At 42.9% G+C, this 21,315-nt stretch overlaps 1 protein-coding gene across 1 annotated transcript in view; it reads left to right on the top strand.

The window, feature by feature from the left end:
• Window positions 1–21,315, top strand: part of LOC126353994 (synaptotagmin-14) — a 559,379-nt gene that overhangs the window by 432,210 nt on the left and 105,854 nt on the right. Inside the window, exon 4 of the mRNA XM_050003342.1 lies at window positions 5,417–5,530. Coding sequence (XP_049859299.1) covers window positions 5,417–5,530 — 114 coding nt within the window. The remainder of the gene's footprint in view (window positions 1–5,416; window positions 5,531–21,315) is intronic.

Below are 21,315 nucleotides of genomic sequence, written 5' to 3' on the forward strand. Positions count from 1 at the left end.
GGGTATCGTGAACCTTCCAGCTTCGGCAGCCTCGGCAGTAGCAAAGACTGTACAGAGCAGGCGCTTGCGGCAATGCGAAGTTGGCAGCACGAGTGGAGACCCGTGCCCGCTGAGCGGCATTCGTGGCCACGCCAGCACATCTCACCCTGCAGCGGTGTGCACACTCGCCATTTAGTACAGCGCTTCCCGGTGCGTGCATACACACATGAGAATCTTAGTTCTGCTCAGCGTTCGTAACATAAAATACAGGACAGTTCACTAATAAATCTCACTTTCTGAAGATTATAAGGAATGCAAATATACCTTAGTCTATAAAGAAACAATTATTTTAACGGTCACTTCGAACAATATTATCGGTCAATTACCATCCATAATTGATCACACACTTTTGAAGCCATTCACAGGAGCTAGCCAAAACTTAAAATATTTTTCTTTACTACACAGTCCCAGTTATCTTTACTCGTGGCCGGTTTCGCCCCTCTCAAATGGCTATCTTCAGATCCAGTCGCCGCACAGGAGAGACAACACGTGGTCAGCACAGCAATTATCTGGAGACGGCTATGACTGTGTCGTAAAAGTACAAATAATTCGCAACTTTAACGGTCACAGTGTCTCCAGACTGTAAAAACAATGCCGCAATTTGTAATATTCATAACTCTACGGGTCGTCGCGGGCAGAATGGCGTCTTCGTCTGGCTGTATTTCTTTCCTTAACTGCCCAGTAGTATCAGGGCGACTGTCGTTGACGTTAGTTACTAGGAATGTGCAAGGGGAAAAATCACACAGAATCGTGACAGGTCATTAGATTGGCAAAACCTAGACATCACACAACCAGTTCGATGACTGGCGAGCATTTGTCACAGAATCGTGTGAGAGTAATGAAAAGTGAGCGTTGAGGCTCCGTTGTATGGAAAGGAAAGGCTGTCCGTCTTCGATCACAGTAAACTTTAGGTTGTGTGTCCACTAGCGTTGTTGTTGTTGTTGTCTTCAGTCCTGAGACTGGTTTGATGCAGCTCTCCATGCTACTCTATCCTGTGCAAGCTTCTTCATCTCCCAGTATCTACTGCAACCTACATCCTTCTGAATCTGCTTAGTGTATTCATCTCTTGGTCTCCCTCTACGATTTTTACCCTCCACGCTGCCCTCCAATACTAAATTGGTGATCCCTTGGTGTCTCAGAACATATCCTACCAACCGATCCCTTCTTCTGGTCAAGTTGTGCCACAAGCTTCTCTTCTCCCCAATCCTATTCAATACTTCCTCATTATTTATGTGATCTACCCATCTAATCTTCAGCATTCTTCTGCAGCGCCACATTTCGAAAGCTTCTATTCTCTTCTTGTCCAAACTATTTATCGTCCATGTTTCACTTCCATACATGGCTACACTCCATACAAATACTTTCAGAAAAGACTTCCTGACACTTAAATCTATACTCGATGTTAACAAATTTCTCTTCTTCAGAAACGCTTTCCTTGACATTGCCAGTCTGCATTTTATATCCTCTCTACTTCGACCATCATCAGTTATTTTTGTCCCCAAATAGCAAAACTCCTTTACTACTTTAAGTGTCTCATTTCCTAATCTAATTCCCTCAGCATCACCCGACTTAATTCGACTACATTCCATTATCCTCGTTTTGCTTTTGTTGATGTTCATCTTATATCCTCCTTTCATGACACTGTCCATTCCGTTCAACTGCTCTTCCAATTCCTTTGCTGTCTCTGACAGAATTACAATGTCATCGGCGAACCTCAAAGTTTTTATTTCTTCTCCATGGATTTTAATACCTACTCCGAATTTTTCTTTTGTTTCCTTTACTGCTTGCTCAATATACAGATTAAATAACATCGGGGAGAGGCTACAACCCTGTCTTACTCCCTTCCCAACAACTGCTTCCCTTTCATGTCCCTCGACTCTTATAACTGCCATCTGGTTTCTGTACAAATTGTAAATAGCCTTTCGCTCCCTGTATTTTACCCCTGCCACCTTTAGAATTTGAAAGAGAGTATTCCAGTCAACATTGTCAAAAGCTTTCTCTAAGTCTACAAATGCTACAAACGTAGCTGAGACAAAATGAGTAATATATGAATAACTGAAATTAATACTGTAATCAATTGTATAATGCCGGCCGCGGTGGTCTAGCGGTTCTAGGCGCTCAGTCCGGAACCGCGTGACTGCTACGGTCGCAGGTTCGAATCCTGCCTCGGGCATGGATGTGTGTGATGTCTTTAGGTTAGTTAGGTTTAAGTAGTTCTAAGTTCTAGGGGACTTATGACCACAGCAGTTGAGTCCCATAGTGCTCAGAGCCATTTGAACCTTTTTTGAATTGTATAATGGCCACGATACAGTTTATTTGTAGCCTATGTTTTGGACTGCTGAACGTTTTGTAATATGTGGCACCATTTTGTACTCTGTGGTGACAAGCTAACAAGACATTGTTTTATTTTTAAAAAATAGTGGTAACGTGTTTCCCTACTATGCAGTGGCCCCTGTGTTCGATTCGCGGCCGGATTGGAGATTTTCTCCGCTGGAGGACTGAGTCTTGTGTTGTTCGCCTCATCCTTTGGTCACCATGACTGGCGCGCAATGTCGCGTCTACTTCAATAAGACTTGCAACTTGGCGGCCGAACTTTCGCGGTTGGAGCCTCCCGGCCATCAATGCCGCACGATCATTTCATTTCATGTTTTAGGTCATGTAGTAGTGTACTCAGATCTGAAAATACAGCTAACACCAAAAAAGCCCCAGCGAAATTCTCCTATGTCACATCAGGCAAGATACACAAAGGAACCTTCTTTTTTTTAAAAAAAATTATAATGTTCACATCAGACAGTATGGTTGCATTCCAAAGACCGACTGTAGCACTCTTGTCAAATCGATCAAAGATGCAAAAGACAGTAGCATTAACGCCTTGAAGATGTATTGATGCCCTCAGTGTTCAGTGTTTCAACGTTCCCATTTATCCTAATACTCCGATGCCTCTATTGCATGTCGGATAGGATTTTTTTACGAGTATTGTTCTTACGACTTGTTACATAACTGGGAGTTATACACCATTCGTTGTAGATACCCCGGGTAGTCGACACTGATACACGAACAAATCGGCCAACTCTATTCACAGTGGGGTTGCAGGCACGTCGAAACACGGTATATACTTTATATCAACCCGTTGCGCTTCCTCGTCGACGCACCTCATTTCGCTAATTCTATGCAATCGACTGGAACATACAATACCTGATCATAAGTATCCGGACACAGTTATGTAATGTGGGATTGACCTCCAGCTGTCATAAGAGGCAAGCCCACGAGCATACATGGAAGATGGCACATTGTGTTGTCAGTAGAGAAGTAGAATAGACTGGTCAGGAAAACACAGTCAGTTACTTTGAATGTTAACTAGTCATTGGATGTCGCCTTAGTAATAAACCCATCAGGGAAATTTCTACATTTCTAAGACCGCCGAAGTTAACTGATGGTGACGGCAAGCCGCTGTGACCAAGCGGTTCTAGGTGCTTCAATCTTGCTACGGTCGCAGGTTCGAATCCTGCCTCGGGTATGGATGTGTGTGATGTCCTTAGGTTAGTTAGGTTTAAGTAGTTCTAAGTTCTAGGGGACTGATGACCACAGATGTTAAGTCCCATAGTGCTTCGAGCCATTTGAACCACTTGTTGGTGACGTGACTGGAGTGCAAGCGCGAAGAAACAACCACATCTAAACCAAAACCAGTGATACCTCACTTACTGACGAACAGGACCATCGACCATTGCGGAGGGTGGTTGTAAAAAATCGCATGAAACCAGCGGAAGGAATCACCCGGGAGTTCCAAAGTGCTTTCTGCAGTCCAGCTGGTACAATCAGAGCGCGTACGGTGGTAAACAGAATAGGATACAATCGTCGAACAGCTCCTCGTAAGGCGCAAATTTCTCAAAGCTAGCGACGCTTGATGCGGCATAAAGAGCGGCGCAATTGGGCAGTGGATGACTCGAAACGAGTGGTATGCAGTGATAAATCGCGCTATATGTTGTGGCAATCCGATGGAAGGCTTTGGGTTGGCGAATACCTGGAGAACGTTGCCTGCCATCATGCGTAGTGCCAACAGTGAAGTACAGAGGTACCTTGGTAGGGGTTTTTTCGTGGTTAGGGTGTGGCTCCCTTACTGCGCTTAAGAAAACGCTAAATGCAATGGGATATGAACACATTTTACAGTATCGGGTGCTGCATAGATAGAGGAAGAGTTCGGATTGTTTGCATGAGCATGACAATGCACCCTGTCATAAGGCACCATCTGTGAGGCAATGGTTTGTGAATAATAAGTTTCCTGCAAAAGACTCCCAACGCAGAATCCCGACATGAACCTAGTGGGACATCTTACACGAGTTAAAACGTCAACTTCGCTCCGGATCCCAGTGTCCAACATCACTGCCCTGTCTGGGTTAGAATCCTGAGAAAGAATGGGTTGCCATTCCTCCACAGACATTCAGACGTCTACGCCTACATCTACACATATATTCCGCAATCCACTTGAAGGCGCGCCGTGGAAGGTAGCCAGTACCACTACTAGCCATTTCCTTTCCTATTCCACTCGTAAACAGAACGAAGGAAAACGACTATTATATGCCCCCGCATGAGCCTAACTTCTCGTATCTTATCTTCGTGGTCCTTTACCGCAATATATGTTGGAGACAAGAGGACAGTTCTGCAAGCAGTTCAAGTGGCGGCTCTCGGAATTCTCTCGATAGTGTTCTTCGAAAAGAACGTTGCCTTCTCTCCAGGCATTCCGATTTGAGTTCCTGAAACACCTCCGTAATACCTGCGCGTTGTTCGAACCCACCGGTAACAAATCTAGCAACCTATCTCTGAATTGCTTCGGTGTCTTCCTTTAATCCGACCTGGTACGGAACCCAATACTGGAGCAACACTCAAGAATAGGTCGTATTAGCGTCCTATATGCGGTCTGCTTTATAAATGAAGCACACTTTTCTAGAATTATCTCGATAAACTGGAGTCGACATTTGCCTTTCCTACCACAACGCTCATTCCATTTAATATCGCTTTAAAGCGTTACGCCCAGATATTACAACGATGTGATTGTGTCAAGCAGGACACTACTAATGCTATACCCGCACATTGCGGGTTTGTTTCTCCTTCTCATCCGCATTAACTTAAATCTTTCTACATGCAGACTCACCCCATATTAATGTCAAATTACTGGTTTGCACTCACATTAAATCGGATGGTGTACACGGCTCTTCACTGCCGCGACTTACGCCATCGGTGGTGAGTCACGTGATCGCCTGGCAGTACCAGTTCTACACGACGTATGGCGCTCCAAAGCGACGAGTGCGCTCTTTCAAAGGGTGTCTAACATTTTGTCCGGCGAACTCAGAGTGCTGGTGCGTGTTTCTGTGCTTTGCAGGGAAGGCGTACTCGTACGAGGAGCCGGAGTCGAGCTCGGACAGCGAGGAGGACGTGCTGCGCCGGCTGCAGCGCTCCGCCAGCCTCCACTCCGTGGTGCACGGCGCCTCCTCGCGTGAGTACACCCACCTCCTGCCGCGCACCCACCTACTAGCACTGCCGATATTTCTAAAAATAAAGACGATATATCGATATTTAAAGAAATGCCATTATCGGCCCTCAATATACCTAAAAATATTAACATTATATCGATATATCGAAGAAAAAATATCGACGTACCGGCCGAAAGAAATATCGGCTATAGGTTGTAAATAAACTTCCAGTCTCAGAGTTGTATATTTAAGTATAGATGTATTACTAGATATTTTTACATCACCCAGTTAGCAGCCTGTTTATCTCCCTTAGAGCAAAAACCGAAATCAAAGCAAAGCGACGCACGTTCACGTTTGGTGATAACAACATTGCCAACAGTGTCGCAGGAGAGCTTCTGTGAAGTTTGGAAGGTAGGAGACGAGAAACTAACGGAAGTAAAGCTGTGAGGACGGGGCGTGAGTCGTGCTTGGATAGCTCAGATGGTATAGCACTTGCCCGCGAAAGGCAAAGGTCCCGAGCTCGATTCTCGGTCCGGCACACAATTTTAATCTACCAGGAAGTTTAAATGGTGACTGAATGTTAGTGACGTAATAAAAGGTGTCCAATGGGTCCGTCTTTCGGTTTCGTCGCGTATCGTATTTGTCTCGAACTCTTCATGTCGACTTCCCTGCTTTTTCATTTCTGCAAACGCCAGCGAACTAGCAGTCGTAATATCAAAATTTCGTGGTGAAGAATGTTGCAGTCTCTGTTGGAAGCGCCGATTACGTCAGCATTTCCACTCTCATGTCTCCGCCCACCGGAAAGACCAATCTTGTCATCAAGACATTTTTAACGCAACTGGTGTGCTACTAGGGGCGTTTGAAAAGTCCGTGCAAAAATAAAAACTACTTATGTGTTTGGTGTAAGCCTTTCTTATTCTTCAACATAGTCTTCTTTTAGACTTATACACTTCGTCCAACGCTGTTCGAATTTGTTGATCCCTTCCGAATAATAGGAATTGTCCAAGTCTGCAAAATAGCTATTAGTTGCTGCACTCACCTCCTCGTTTGAATAAAATCATTGTCCCACCAGCCATTTCTTCAAATTGGGGAACAAATAGTAGTCCGAGGGAGCCAAGTCTGGAGAACAAGGGGGGATGTGAAACGAGTTAGAATCCTATTTACATTAATTTTGCGACCACAACTGCTGAGGCGTGTGCTGGTGCGTTGTCGTGATGGCAAAGGACTTTTTTGCAGTTCAGTTGCCGGCGGTTTTCTTGCAGCACGGTTTTCAAACGGTCCAATAACGACGAATAATATGCACCAGTAATAGTTTTACCATTTTACAGATAGTCGATGCGGATTATCCCTTGCGAATTCCAAAAGACAGTCGCCATAACCTTTCCTGCCGAAGGAATGTCTTTCGCCGTTTTTGGTGCAGATTCTCCCGTGGTAACCTATTATTTAGATTGTTGTTTGGTCTCAGGAGTATAGTAATGTATCCATGTTTCATCCACAATGACGAAACGACGCTTAACGTCCTGCAGATTCTTCCTGAATAACTGCAAACCATCTTTAAAACATCACACGAATCCGTTTCTGGTCAAGCACGGACAATCACGGAATTCATCTTGCAGATAGCTTTCTCATGTCCAAATGTTTATGCTAAATATTATTTACTCGTTTATTCGAGATGCCCAGAGCACTAGCAATGTCACACACCTTAACTCTTGTGTTATCCATCACCATATCATGGATTTTATCAATGATTTCTGGAGTCGTAACCTCCACAGGGCGTCCAGAACGTTCAACATCACTTGTGCCCATATGGACACTCCGAAAATTTTGAAACTACTTATAAACTGTTATAATCGAAGGTACAGAGTCACCGTAATGTTCATCAAGCTTCTCTTTAGTCTCCTGAGGCGTTTTGACTTTCATAAAGTAACACGAAATTCGTTTTCGTCCATTTTTTGACAATCACTGGACTTCCTTGATTCACACGAATGCTAAACACAATGAAATAGACCAATATGGCTGAAAATTGGTGTGCGTTCTTTCCAAACATGCTACTAACTAAACATGACCTCGATACGCGCCGGTGGAGCCGTCTCTCGGACTTTGCATGGACTTTTCAAACGCTCCTCGTATTTCTTCACATCGGAAATCTTGTTATTCCATTAGCACTTCAACTACCCAGTGCTACGTCTTTGTGCCATCTAGAGTTGCTGGACGTGATGAAAACTCAAAACGTAGTAAGATCCTGTCATACAATGAAAGTAAAACGATATTCCACTACAATTTCAAAAGCCCAGTTTCAAATATTTACAGAAAATTGCGAAAAAATATATAAAATAAAACTATCGGCTCTCTATATTGTCTTTCGACATCGATATATCGGTGAAAAATTTATTGTAGAAAATATCGATACTTTTTGGGAAAATGTCGATGTATCGGTATTTTACCAACAGCCCTACTAAGTACGCTCACGCAGAGTTTAGCGTGCGTTCCGCACGAAGCAAACAGCCTGATAGATCGCCTATTCTCGTAGACAATGCTACATACGGATTCCATACCACAAAAGGTAAAAGCGGAATCCTTATAGGATCACTTTGTTTTCCGTTTGTCTGTCTGTCTGTCCAAAATCATTTTTCTCACATATAGGGAGACATATAAAGATGAAATTCGTGTCACATATTAAGGTCTACGGTCCTTTGGCGATGTAAAATGTGAAGCTTTTAAGTCAACAAAAGATACGATCAATTGTGTCACGTATTTTGATACTCTCAAACTCAATCATCAAAACCCGCACGATAATGCCCGTTGACCTAGAATCATGAAATCTGCTAAGAAGCAAGGTTTAACACTACTCCCAATGGAAAAAAATCCGAAATTTGTCAATCTGTAATTATGTCTCAAGAAGAAAATTGTTGTTTGTTATCAGGCTGCCTATCTGTCGTTCGTCTGTCAAGGCCCCTTTCTCTCAGGAACGGGTTTACATATTAAACTAAAATATGTGCCACATATTAAGGCCTATAGTAACTTGGCGATGTAATAAATGTAAACATCTAAGTCAATGAAACCGAAAGATAAGGTCATTTACGTCACATATTTTGATCCTAGCAAACTCACTTATCAAAACTCATACAGTATTTCCCGTTGGCCAAGAATCAAGTAATTTGGCAAGAAGGAATGTTTCACGGTACAGATAAAGGAACAAATCCAAAATTGTTAACTTTTAATTGTGCCACTCTAAAAACTTTTTTGTCGTTTGTTATCCAACTGTCTTTCTGTACGTCCGTGCGCTAAGACGACTTTTTCTCAGGAACGGTTGAAATTTGTGTCACATAGTAAGGCCTATCGTCCCTTGGCAGTATGATAAACATTAGCTTTTAAGTCAATGCAATCAAAAGATACCGTCACATATGCCACATATTTTGATACGCGCAAATTCACTCATTACAGTTCTATAGGGAACTTCAGCTTGGCATACAATCACGAAATTTGGAAAGAAGTAGCGTTTCACAGTGCAAGTAAAGGAAAAAAAACGAAAATTATTAATCTGTAATTATATCAGACGATTATCCGACATCAGACTTAAAACGTTCTCAGAAGACTTGGAATCCCTGGGACCGGTATCTTGCAGTGTTAATGTCTAGAATCGTCCAAGTCCTCAATTCCAGAAATGGACGAACTGTCTGTATAAACAAGTTCGTACGGTGCCCTCGCGTATGAGTCCTACTCGCCCCTGGCCAATGTTTTGGGCCTTATGATGTCGTTCGACTTCGTCGCGTCTGGACATCATGTAGTTGGCTTTTACAGGGCGAAATGAATCAAGTGATGTACGTGTTAAGAAGGCGGGTGGCGGGGCGATGTTCAGAGGCAAGGAACATTGTACCACGTGGCCCTCCAGCTTTTGATGTCATTCTGCCACGTCTGACTGTAGGTTTCGCTTCGTGGTGCACGTAAGACATTTAGCTTTCATTTTCATTTTAGTTTCTGAATGCTGAAGGTACTCAGTCACTGTAGTGTGCTTTATGTGAGGCATGAAGAAAAAATGGCAATTATTAGCTTATGAAGCCACAGTGATAGTATACCGAACATGTAAAGTTATCCAGCGAGAGTCACAAGCATAAAGAGTTGTCCAGTGTGGCACTAATCTAGCATTGCCAGTTACCACGATAGGCAACGGCTGGAAGGGTGTGGCGTGAGACAGGGACAGAGAGACAGCCCTGTGGCGACACCGAGACTATGCTCTGTCCCTCTGTGTACACAGGAAGGCAAGTATTCAGAGATATGAGGAGAACCATAATTCGAAGCAAAAGAGTCTTGTAAACATGCTCTCTAAACTACACAGTTTAGAGGCTATGAGCACCCCTTCATCTTCGATACTGTGAAACAAATCTCTTCTATTGCAAGCTGTTTGCTTTATGTATTTTGAGAGGTAGCAGTATGAACCAGAACACAAAAGAAATGTCTCGTAAACATGGGCTCTAAAGTGAACACGTTAAAAGCTATGAGCACTTGCTCAGCTTCGCTACTGTGAAACACATCCCTTCCACTGAACAAGTGCTCTTAGTTCTTAAAGTATTCACTTTAGAGCCCACGTTTACTGCACACTTTTTTAAAATTTATTTTGGTACATACCACAGCCCCTCAAAATATGGAACGCAAAGAGACTGCAGTACAAGTGCTTTGTTTCATAGTACCGCAGGTTAAGGGGTGCTCATAGCTTCTAAGGTATGTATTTTATAGCCCGTGCAGACTTGAACTTTTTGCTTGGAATGATCGTTCGTGTCATATCCTTGAATACTGACTTCCTCCTGGGACTGCTATAGAACACATCACGCACCCGCCTTCTTATTTGCACACTGTTGCAGTTATTTATACTCCACGCAGCGGACTGGGGCAAATAAACGCACCATATACCTACTTGGATACTCTGCAAATCACATTTAAGTGTCTGGCGGCGGGTTCATAGAACCACCTTCACAATAATTATCTATTATTCCAACCTCGCACAGCATGCAGAAAAAACGAACACCTATATCTATCCGTGTGAGCTCGGATTTCCCTTATTTTATTATGATGATCGTTTCTCACACTGTAAGTTGGCTTCAAAAAAATATTTTCGCATTCGGAGAAGAAAATTGGTGATTGAAATTTTGAGAGAAAATTCTTTCGCAACGAAAAACGCCTGTTTTTTTTATGATGTCTACCCCAAATCCTGTATCATTTCAGTTACACTCTCTCCTCTATTTCGCGATAATAGAAAACGTGCTGCCCTTCTTTGAACTTTTCTCGGTGGACTCTGTCAGTCATATTTGGTAAGGATCCCACATCACGCAGCAGCACTCTAGAAGAGGACGGGCAAGCATAGTGTAGGCACTCTCTTTAGTAGATCCCTTACATTTTCTAAGTGTCCTGACAAAAAAATACGCAGTCTTTGGGTAGCCTTCCCCACAACATTTTCTATATATTTTTTCCAATTTAATTTGTTCATAATTGTAATTCCCAGATATTTAGTTGAATTTAGAGCCTTTAGATTTGACTGATTTATCGCGTAACCGAAGTTTAACGGATTCCTTTTAGCACTCATGTGAATGACCTCACACTTTTCATTATTTAGGCCAATTTTTGCACCCTACAGATATCATTTCTAAATAGTTTTTCAGATTGTTTTGACCTTGTGATGACTTTTTCTAGACGATAAACGACAGCATCATCTGCAAAAAACCTGAGACTGCTGCTCAGATTGTCTCCCAAATCGTTCATATACGAGCGTCATTCAATAATTAAAAACACAAATTGGTCTGGGGGAAAACTGTTAGTAGGGCAAGTTTGGTTCTCTTATGGTTTTAAGTTGGTATCACTAGGATGAGCGCTGATCGGCTGATGCATCAACATTGTTTTGTTTATAACCTCAAAAATACTTTTCGAGATGGCGAGTCCGCTTGAAACGTCCACATTAGTTGAACGACGTTATGCTGCTCGTTTTTCACTTTATGAAGGCGAGAAAGCCGTGAATATGTACTGTAGCATGTCTAAAGTTTATGGTGAAGGTTTTATGAATCTTGAAAATTTTTGCAAGTGGGTAGAGCAGTTCAAAAATGGTGACTGACGCACACCGTTCTGGCCGACCAGTTGCAGTTTCAACACTCTGACTTGAATGTCGAATTGGTGACATTATTCGTGTCGACGGCCGTGTGACCGTGGAAATAATAGTTGATAAGGTTCAAGTTAGTACTGGTACAGTTAACATCAATATCTGTAACAAGTTGAAGTACCGCAACACATGTGCAACATGAGTCCCAAAGATGCAGACGCGGCTACACAAGGAAACAAGGTTGAGAGTGTGCACAGAGCTAGAGGAACGTTATGAAAGAGAAGATGAGCACTTCCTCAACAAAATTTTAACTTGTGATGGAACTTGGGTTCACTATTATAAACCAGAATTAAAAAGACAAAGAGTAGGGTGGAAGCACACCAACTCACCTCTCAAGAAAAAATTCAAAACCCAAGCATCAACAGGAAAAGTCATGTTCACTGTGTTTTGGGATGCTGATGGTCCAGTTTCTTTGTGATTATCTCGAAGAGCAGCGTACAATTTACAGCCAATACTGCTTGGATTTGCTTTTAAACAAGGTGAAGCCAGCCATGAGAGAGAGAGAGAGAGAGAGAGAGAGAGAGAGAGAGAGAGAGGGAGGGAGGGAGGTGTGATTCTCCAGCAAGACAACGCCCGTCCTCATATTGCTCAACCAACCCGTGAAACCATCGACAGAATTGGCTGGGAAGTGCTGTCCAAACCCTCTTACAGTCCTGATTTAGCACCTAGTGATTTACATTTGTTTGGTGCACTGAAGGAGGCATTACGTGGGAAGAGGTTCCAGGACAACGACGACGTGAAAAATTTTGGGGGAAATTGGTTCAAACATTAAGATAAAGAGTTCTTTGCACCCGAAATAAAAACGCTTGTAGCCCGTTGGAACAAGTGCATAAATGTTCAAGGGGATTATGTCGAAAAGTAAAAAAAAAAAAGAATTGTTCTGTAAAAATAAACGCTTTTTTCTCCAGAGTAATTTGTCTCTTTAATTATTGAATGATCCTGGTAGACAACGAACAGAAAAGGGCTTATAACACTACCTTGGGGAACGCCAGAAATCAGATCTGTTTTACTCGATCACTTTCCGTCAGTTACTACGATCTGTGTGACCTCTCTGACAAGAAATCACGAATCCAGTCACACAACTTAGACGATATTCTATAAGCGTGTAATTTCACTATAAGCCGCTTGTGTGGTACAGTGTCAAAAGCCGTCTGGAAATCTAGAAATACGGAATCAATTTGAAATCCCCTGTCAGTAGCGCTTAACACTTCATGTGAGTAAAGAACTAATTGTGTTCACCAAGAACGATGCTTTCTAAATCCGTGTTGACTCTGTATCAGTAGACCGTTGTCTTAGAAGTAACTCATAATGGTCGAACACAATCTATGTTCCAAAACACTGCTGCTTATCAACGTTAATGATATGGGCCTGTAATTTAGTGGATTACTATTACTACCTTTCTTGAATATTGGTGTGACCTGTACAACTGTCCAGCGTTTGGGTGGGGATCTTCCGTCGAGCGAACGGTTGTATATGATCGTTAAGTATGGAGATATTGTATCAGCGTACTGAAAGGAACCTAATTAATATATGCTCTGGACGGGAAGACTTACTTTTGTTAAGTGACAAGTTGCTTCACTGTTCCGAGGATATCTACTTACATGTTACTCACGATGGCAGCTGTTCTTGAATCGAATTCTGAAATATTTACTTCGTCTTCTTTGGCGAAAGAATTTCGGAAGACTGTGTTTAGTAGATCTGCTTTGGCAGCACTGTCTTCGGTAGTATCTCCATTGCTATCGCGCAGAGAAGACATTGATTGTGTCTTGTCGCTAGCATACTTCACGTACGACCAGATCACTTTAGATTTTCTGCCAGGTTTCGAGACAAAGTTTCGTTGTGGAAACTGTTATAGGCATCTCGCATTGAAGTCCTCGCTAAATTTCGAGCTTCTGTAATCGAACGCCAATCTCTGGGGTTTTGTATCTGTTTAAATTTGGCATGTTTGTTTCGTTGTTTCTGCAACAGTGTCCTAACCTGTGTTGTGTATCAAGGAGGATCAGCTCCGTCGTTTGTTGATTTGTTTGGTATAAATCTCTCAATTGCTGCCAACACTATTTCTTTGAATTCAAGCCATATTTGTGTACAGTTACGTTGTTAATTTGGAAGGAGTTGAGATCGTCTCTCAGAAAGAGGTCAAGTGAATTTTATGTGCTTTTTTGAATAGGTATATCTTTCGTTTATTTTTGGAGTCTCGCTACGACAACCCTGTGTTCACTAATCCCTGTATCCGTTTTGATGCTTGTTATTAGCCCAGAATTATTTTTTGCTAAGAAGTCAAGTGTGTTTTTGCAACCATTTACTATTCGGTTGTGCTCATGAACTAACTGCTCCAAATAATTTTCAGAGAATGCATTTAGCACAATTCCGAATGATGTTTTATGCGTACCTCCGGATTTGAACATGTGTTTTTGCCAACATATCGACGGTAAATTTAAGTCACCACCAAATACACTACTGGCCATTAAAATTGCTACACCAAGAAGAAATGCAGATGATAAACGGGTATTCGTTGGACAAATATATTACACTAGAACTGACATGTGATTACATTTTCAGACAATTTGGGTGCATAGATCCTGAGAAATCAGTATCCAGAACAACCACCTCTGGCCGTAATAACGGCCGTGATATACCTGGCCATTGAGTCAAACAGAGCTTTGATGGCGTGTAGAGGTACAGCTACCCATGTAGCTTCAACAGGATACCACACTTCGTCAAGAGTAGTGACTGGCGTATTGTGACGAGCCAGTTGCTCGGCCACTATTGATCATAAGTTTTCAATTGGGTAGAGATCTGGAGAATGTGTTGGCCAGGGCAGCAGTCCAACATTTTCTGTATCCAGAAAGGCCCGTACAGGACCTGCAACATGCGGTTGTGCATTATCCTGCTGAAATGTAGGGTTTCGGAGGGATCGAAAGAAGGGTAGAGCCACGGGTCGTAACACAACTGAAATGTAACGTCCACTGTTCAAACTGCCGTTAATGCGAACAAGAGGTGACCGAGACGTATAACCAGTGGTACCCCATACCATCATGCAGGGTGATAACGCCAGTATGGGGAAGACGAATACACGCTTCCAATGTGCGTTCACCGCGATGTCACCAAACACGGATGCTACCATCATGATGCAGTAAACAGAACCTGGATTCATCCGAAAAAAATGACGTTTTGCCATTCGTGCACTCAGGTTTGTCGTTGAGTACACCATCGCAGACGCTCCTGTCTGTGATGCACCGTCAAGGGTAACAGTCCATGCTGCTGCAAACGTCGTCGAACTGTTCGTGCAGATGATTGTTGTCTTGCAAACGTCCCCATCTGTTCACTCAGGGATCGAGACGTAGCTGCACGATCCGTTACAGCCATGCGGAGAAGATGCCTGTCATCTCGACTGCTAGTGATACGAGGCCGTTGGGATCCAGCATGGCGTTCCGCATTACCGTCTTGAACCCACCGATTCCATATTCTGCTAACAGTCATTGGATCTCGTCCAACGCGAGCAGCAATGTCGCGATACGAAAAACTGCAATCGCGATAGGCAACAATCCAACTTCTATCAAAGTCGGAAACGTGATGGTACGCATTTCTCCTCCTTACACGAGGCATCACAACAACGTTTCACCAGGCGAATCCGGTCAACTGCTGTTTGTGTATGAGAAGTCGGTTGGAAACTTTCCTCATGTCAGCACGTTGTAGGTGTCGCCACCGGCGCCAACCTTGTGTGAATGCTCTGAAAAGCTAATCATTTGCATATCACAGCATCTTCTTCCTGTCGGTTAAATTTCGCGTCTGTAGCACACCATCTTAGAGGTGTAGCAATTTTAACAGCCAGTAGTGTATAATTGTATGAGTCGGGAACGTGTTTGAAATTGAGCTCAAGTCTTTTTTGAAATTTTCGGCAGTTGTACCATCTGAATTGGGAGGGCAGTAAAATTATCCAATTATTATTTTATTCCGGTTGCCAAAAGTGACCTCTGCCCATATACTAACCCACGGGAACTATCTATTTCAATTTCGCGACCCTTATAAACTACTTCTAATAGGAACAAACACGCCAGCGCCAACTGTTTAGCCTATCCTTTCGGAACTTTGTTAGATTTTTCGCGAAAATTTCCCCTGAGCTTGCCTCCGGCCTTAAACAGCTTTCAGTGCTTGTAACGATTTGAGGATCAATGCTTTCTATTAGCGCTTGGAGCTAGTACGTTCTTCCTGTGTTCGGCCTGCACCCTTCGAGAGTAAAGCCCCTTTGGTGTTTACCCGAGAACCTCTAACCTAAAATGCTGCCCAGTCCATGCCACACATCCCTTACTACCCGTGTAGCTACCTCCGGCGCGTAGTGGACTCCTGACCTATTCAGTGGAAAACGAAATCCAACCACTCAATGGCGCAATTCGAGGAATCAGTTATGGCAACGTTACATGTGATAGAACATTTTTGGTCTTATAAAGCTTTCAGATAGCTCATCTCGCCTTGATACAATATTGTTGGCTTTTACAAGGAGGGCCGGCCGCAGAACCCTTGCGGTTCTAGGCGCTACGGTCTGGAACCGAGCGCCTGCTACGGTCGCAGGTTCGAATCCTGCCTCGGGCATGGATGTGTGTGATGGCCTTAGGTTAGTTAGGCTTAATTAGTTCTACGTTCCAGGCGACTGATGGACTCAGAAGTTGAGTTGCATAGTGCTCAGAGCCATCTGAACCATTTTTACAAGGCGGAGTGAGACCAACACTGAGTACAAGTAGTGTCCAATAATGAAAGCCCGTAACTCTCCTGGTTATCTTCATGAATGGAAGCAGCAAACTATGGATCGAATCCTAGCTAATCTCAGAATATTAAGAATTCCAAACGTAACCAAGTACACTTCAATTTTTTCACAAAAACACTAACTTTTAGCTGAGTAGTTATTATTTGTGTCATTTTTCCCCACTGCGATACTGAAGCAAAGGCACAAAGAAAACAGCACCGCCATTACAGCAGAAAGATACTAAACCAAGTATTTCTTAAAGAAAGGGCGTACTTTTCATTTCACTCGATACATCGTAAAAAGAGAAGTACAGTGGTGTAATCCGTGATATGTTCGCAGCGAAACTTCACACAGAAGTATGTATAACATGCGCTGCATGTGAAGAGCAAAGCTCCTGTAACAGTGCAATTTCATCTCCATTGGCACATAAGCATAGCATAACGAGCTCTAAGTGATACATTGGCCTGATATATACGATATCTGCTACTTACTGTTCCAAAGACATTCAATGCAAGCATTAAGGATCATTATAGTTTTGAATTTCTTTTTAAAGCGCTGTGCATATAATGAAGTATTATCTTCGGTTAAGAAAACATACTTACATCAAGATCTCGATGGATAAAGTTAAGACTAGTTAGAAAACGACAAAATGATCGTCCCTTTGCGTGATATCTGTTCCTATAAAAACTGTTTTCATATCATGCGAAAATACACAGATGTCCAAATTACATGAACCGTCTAGATCAATTATGTGTTTCTCAATAGTCATTAATTAATAAAATTGAAATTTAAAAATTGTATAATATACTATATGTTTCAATAATTCTTGTATTTGCTTCGTATTCTAGTTTCTTTCATTTCTATACCTATATTTCCAATGCTTTCTTTTCCAGTAGTAGCGACTGTTGTGAATATGTGATGAACAACTCATTTTGTTACAGAGCGTATACATTAATAATAATGCGAAAGTATTATACATAACTATCTTAATGTCAATATGTCAACAAACTGTTATCATATCATTACCTCGTAAAAAGCGTGAACCGATAAATAATAATAATAATAATTACTATTATTATTATTGTTTATTGGCTCACTCTTTTTTACAAGGTATTGATATAATGGTAACGGTTTTAACGACAAACTGTCAGTAAGTTAACTGCTTTCTCCTAGAAGCCGAGGAAGTATTCTGGAAGTGCTCAATACAGCTTCCTCACGCAGCTGCCAACATAGATAAGTATGCATTGCATGTCCTGTAGGCTGCTCACTGTCCGTTTTGGGACAACGACAGCATCTGATATTACCACAGAGACGATGTATACAGATTTCTGTTTCCACATGGCTTTCACCTAATCTGCCAGATATCGATGCACGATACAGCAGTGGTTGTCGTGAAAGTGACTTGCTGAGCATTATTGATCACTATTATGTCAGGTCTCTTATCGATTATGAAGCTGCAGTTCCAGTAGATTTTGATCTTTTAAGTTCTGTACAACACTAAGAGGATAGTCTTTCATTAACTGATACCACTTTCCCAACTTCTGGTGGTTTATTTTGGCGACCTCGTGATGCCTTTTCAAATATTCCGTGGATTCCAGCCCAGGATCTTAAGTATGAGTGAAATGTGTGGTATCGTCTCCCTTTGAACCTCAGACTTCCTAGTGCTACAATATATTCCGTGCTCTTTGAGGACCTACCTACCGCAGTTACTCGTCTTAGTTACCGAATCTTGTATCGCTTTCAGAAATTATATTATTTTTATGTGAACTGCACCAAAAATAGAGAAATTATTTCTAATTATATGATAATCCGTCGCTCCACAGTTTAGCATTTTTTTCCTTTTAGGTATTAATGGCACAGGTAATAACAGTAATAATAATAAATATTAAAGAATTAAGAATTGTTAACGCTCGTTAGTTTAACAGTTTTTCGTTTCACGTATATACAATGACAGTAAAAAATAAAGGAGCAAAACATTTTCAGTTATTTACTAAATAAAATATTTATTGCGGATTATTACTCATCAGGACAGATTTCAGTTACCAAACGCACATTCACGACTGTTTTCAAAATGATGTTTCTGGCACAATATTTTAAATTGTCCCTTGGACTCTAACCATTAGTCACAATTACTTTACAAAAAATGGAATATGTAATTGATATAATGCAAATCTGGTACGGAAATTCTATATTTACATCTCCCTCCACATACTAGTTCGTTGGCGTAAAGTAGTTTGGGTCTGCAGCATCGAGTCACAGTGCTGCCTTTCATACCAGCAGCTTGAGGTAATCTTCGTCTCTAAATAATGCTCATACGTAACGGCTCTAACAGATCCGACATTTCTCTGTAGCAAAACCATCGTAAATATTGTATGCTTCATGCGTTTTCCTCTCAAAAACTTGTTTTTTTTGGGGGGGGGGGGGGAATTTTTGGTTTCACATATTTTGTTCGTCTTCACCACGATAATTCCTATCGCGTGTGCTACACTTTGATGAAGACGTCCGTCCGACAGATAATGACGCAATGTTCGAGTCGGTTGATGCGGTCCCACAAAAAAGTCTTCTGTCAAGATGTAACGAACGCCGACCGCCAGTCAGTCGTGTAATTTCCGACCTGTCACTGACAGGCCAGTCGCCTATGCAGCTCACTCTTGACCTTCCACCTAGTTCGCGACAACAAAGGGTTTCTTGTGTTTAGGAACGAGATGAATCGGATGTATGTGGTATCGAGCTTTCGTATTCTCATTAAAGTTCGCACCCGAGTTTCGTATTGGGGTCATTAAATATAGTCCCCGCTTTCAGGAGACTCCACTGAGTTTTTCCGGTTCCACAGGAGTTTGCAGCCGTAAAAGGTTCTTGATTATAAAGCTAAAGAGGTTTCGTCCCACTGCCTGTCTATTAAACGTTACTGAACTTTCATGTGGTTCTCGAAAGTTATTGCTGAGAATAAGGATGCAAGATTCGTAAGCAGTCGAACTGAATGTGGACTGTAGGGGGAAAATTCGATGAGACGCTTCAAACATTGTTTCTAATACCTTTCTTATTCAGAGACTATTTGTTAAATATGCTATAGGAGTTAATAAAAGGACTTGTAAAGCATTTTCCCCTCGCGAGGCGGCTCTGTGATATTTTGCATAATACATAAATGGTTCAGAGATCGTGACGTACTCTCCCTTCCTGAATATGTACAGCACCAGCGTGTTCTCCTCATTATTACATTTCACTTCCATATAATGCTGTCAGAGGTTCAGCTTCACAAATTTCATCCCCAAATAATTCCATGTCAAAGTTTGATACAGATAGGCCAGAACTGACGATGAATGCTTGTGTGCGATTCGTATGCGTCGTATGATACTTCGACCATATCACTCCTGCCTACGAGTGGCAATTATGGCTGCGTGCCCAATAAGCGTAGAGACTATCTGTCGTCTTTCAATCGTTGCACTTCCTCTTATGTATCTTCAAGTCTTAAGGTACTTTCTGAACAGCACAGGAGGAATACTCGTTTTCGACAAAGTACGAAAGTGTTTTGAAAAGTTGCTGGCGATTTAAAAACCAGTTAGAGAGATTAATAACTGCTACAGAGTACTATATTAAAAACAGACGCCTGGGAATCTGCTTGTAGTATAGGTGTAATATTAACTGAATCAGCAACTGAGGAGTTTAAATGCCTTGGATAGGCAGTCAGATCTCACGAAGCTTGCATATCCCCAAATCTTGTAATTCTGGTCTCGGCAGTAAATTTCTGACTGTTTTAGGAGAACAGGTAACATTCTGAATGTACGAGCTCGGGCTGAAAAATTACGACTCCGAATTTTTATGTGAAAGCGGTTAAAGCTTTTTAAATAAAACGAACGTAATTGACACCTACGTCTTCATTTTCCATGTCTACGTATTTGTGTGTCAGCATAGTCATCCTGGCGGAGAACATACACTCCTGGAAATGGAAAAAAGAACACATTGACATCGGTGTGTCAGACCCACCATACTTGCTCCGGACACTGCGAGAGGGCTGTACAAGCAATGATCACACGCACGGCACAGCGGACACACCAGGAACCGCGGTGTTGGCCGTCGAATGGCGCTAGCTGCGCAGCATTTGTGCACCGCCGCCGTCAGTGTCAGCCAGTTTGCCGTGGCATACGGAGCTCCATCGCAGTCTTTAACACTGGTAGCATGCCGCGACAGCGTGGACGTGAACCGTATGTGCAGTTGACGGACTTTGAGCGAGGGCGTATAGTGGGAATGCGGGAGGCCAGGTGGACGTACCGCCGAATTGCTCAACACGTGGGGCGTGAGGTCTCCACAGTACATCGATGTTGTCGCCAGTGGTCGGCGGAAGGTGCACGTGCCCGTCGACCTGGGACCGGACCGCAGCGACGCACGGATGCACGCCAAGACCGTAGGATCCTACGCAGTGCCATAGGGGACCGCACCGCCACTTCCCAGCAAATTAGGGACACTGTTGCTCCTGGGGTATCGGCGAGGACCATTCGCAACCGTCTCCATGAAGCTGGGCTACGGTCCCGCACACCGTTAGGCCGTCTTCCGCTCACGCCCCAACATTGTGCAGCCCGCCTCCAGTGGTGTCGCGACAGGCGTGAATGGAGGGACGAATGGAGGCGTGTCGTCTTCAGCGATGAGAGTCGCTTCTGCCTTGGTGCCAATGATGGTCGTATGCGTGGTTGGCGCCGTGCAGGTGAGCGCCACAATCAGGACTGCATACGACCGAGGCACACAGGGCCAACATCCGGCATCATGGTGTGGGGGGCGATCTCCTACACTGGCCGTACACCTCTGGTGATCGTCGAGGGGACACTGAATAGTGCACGGTACATCCAAACCGTCATCGAACCCATCGTTCTACCACTCCTAGACCGGCAAGGGAACTTGCTGTTCCAACAGGACAATGCACGTCCGCA

Source organism: Schistocerca gregaria, chromosome 1 (assembly GCF_023897955.1).
Source record: "Schistocerca gregaria isolate iqSchGreg1 chromosome 1, iqSchGreg1.2, whole genome shotgun sequence".
NCBI lineage: Eukaryota > Metazoa > Arthropoda > Insecta > Orthoptera > Acrididae > Schistocerca > Schistocerca gregaria.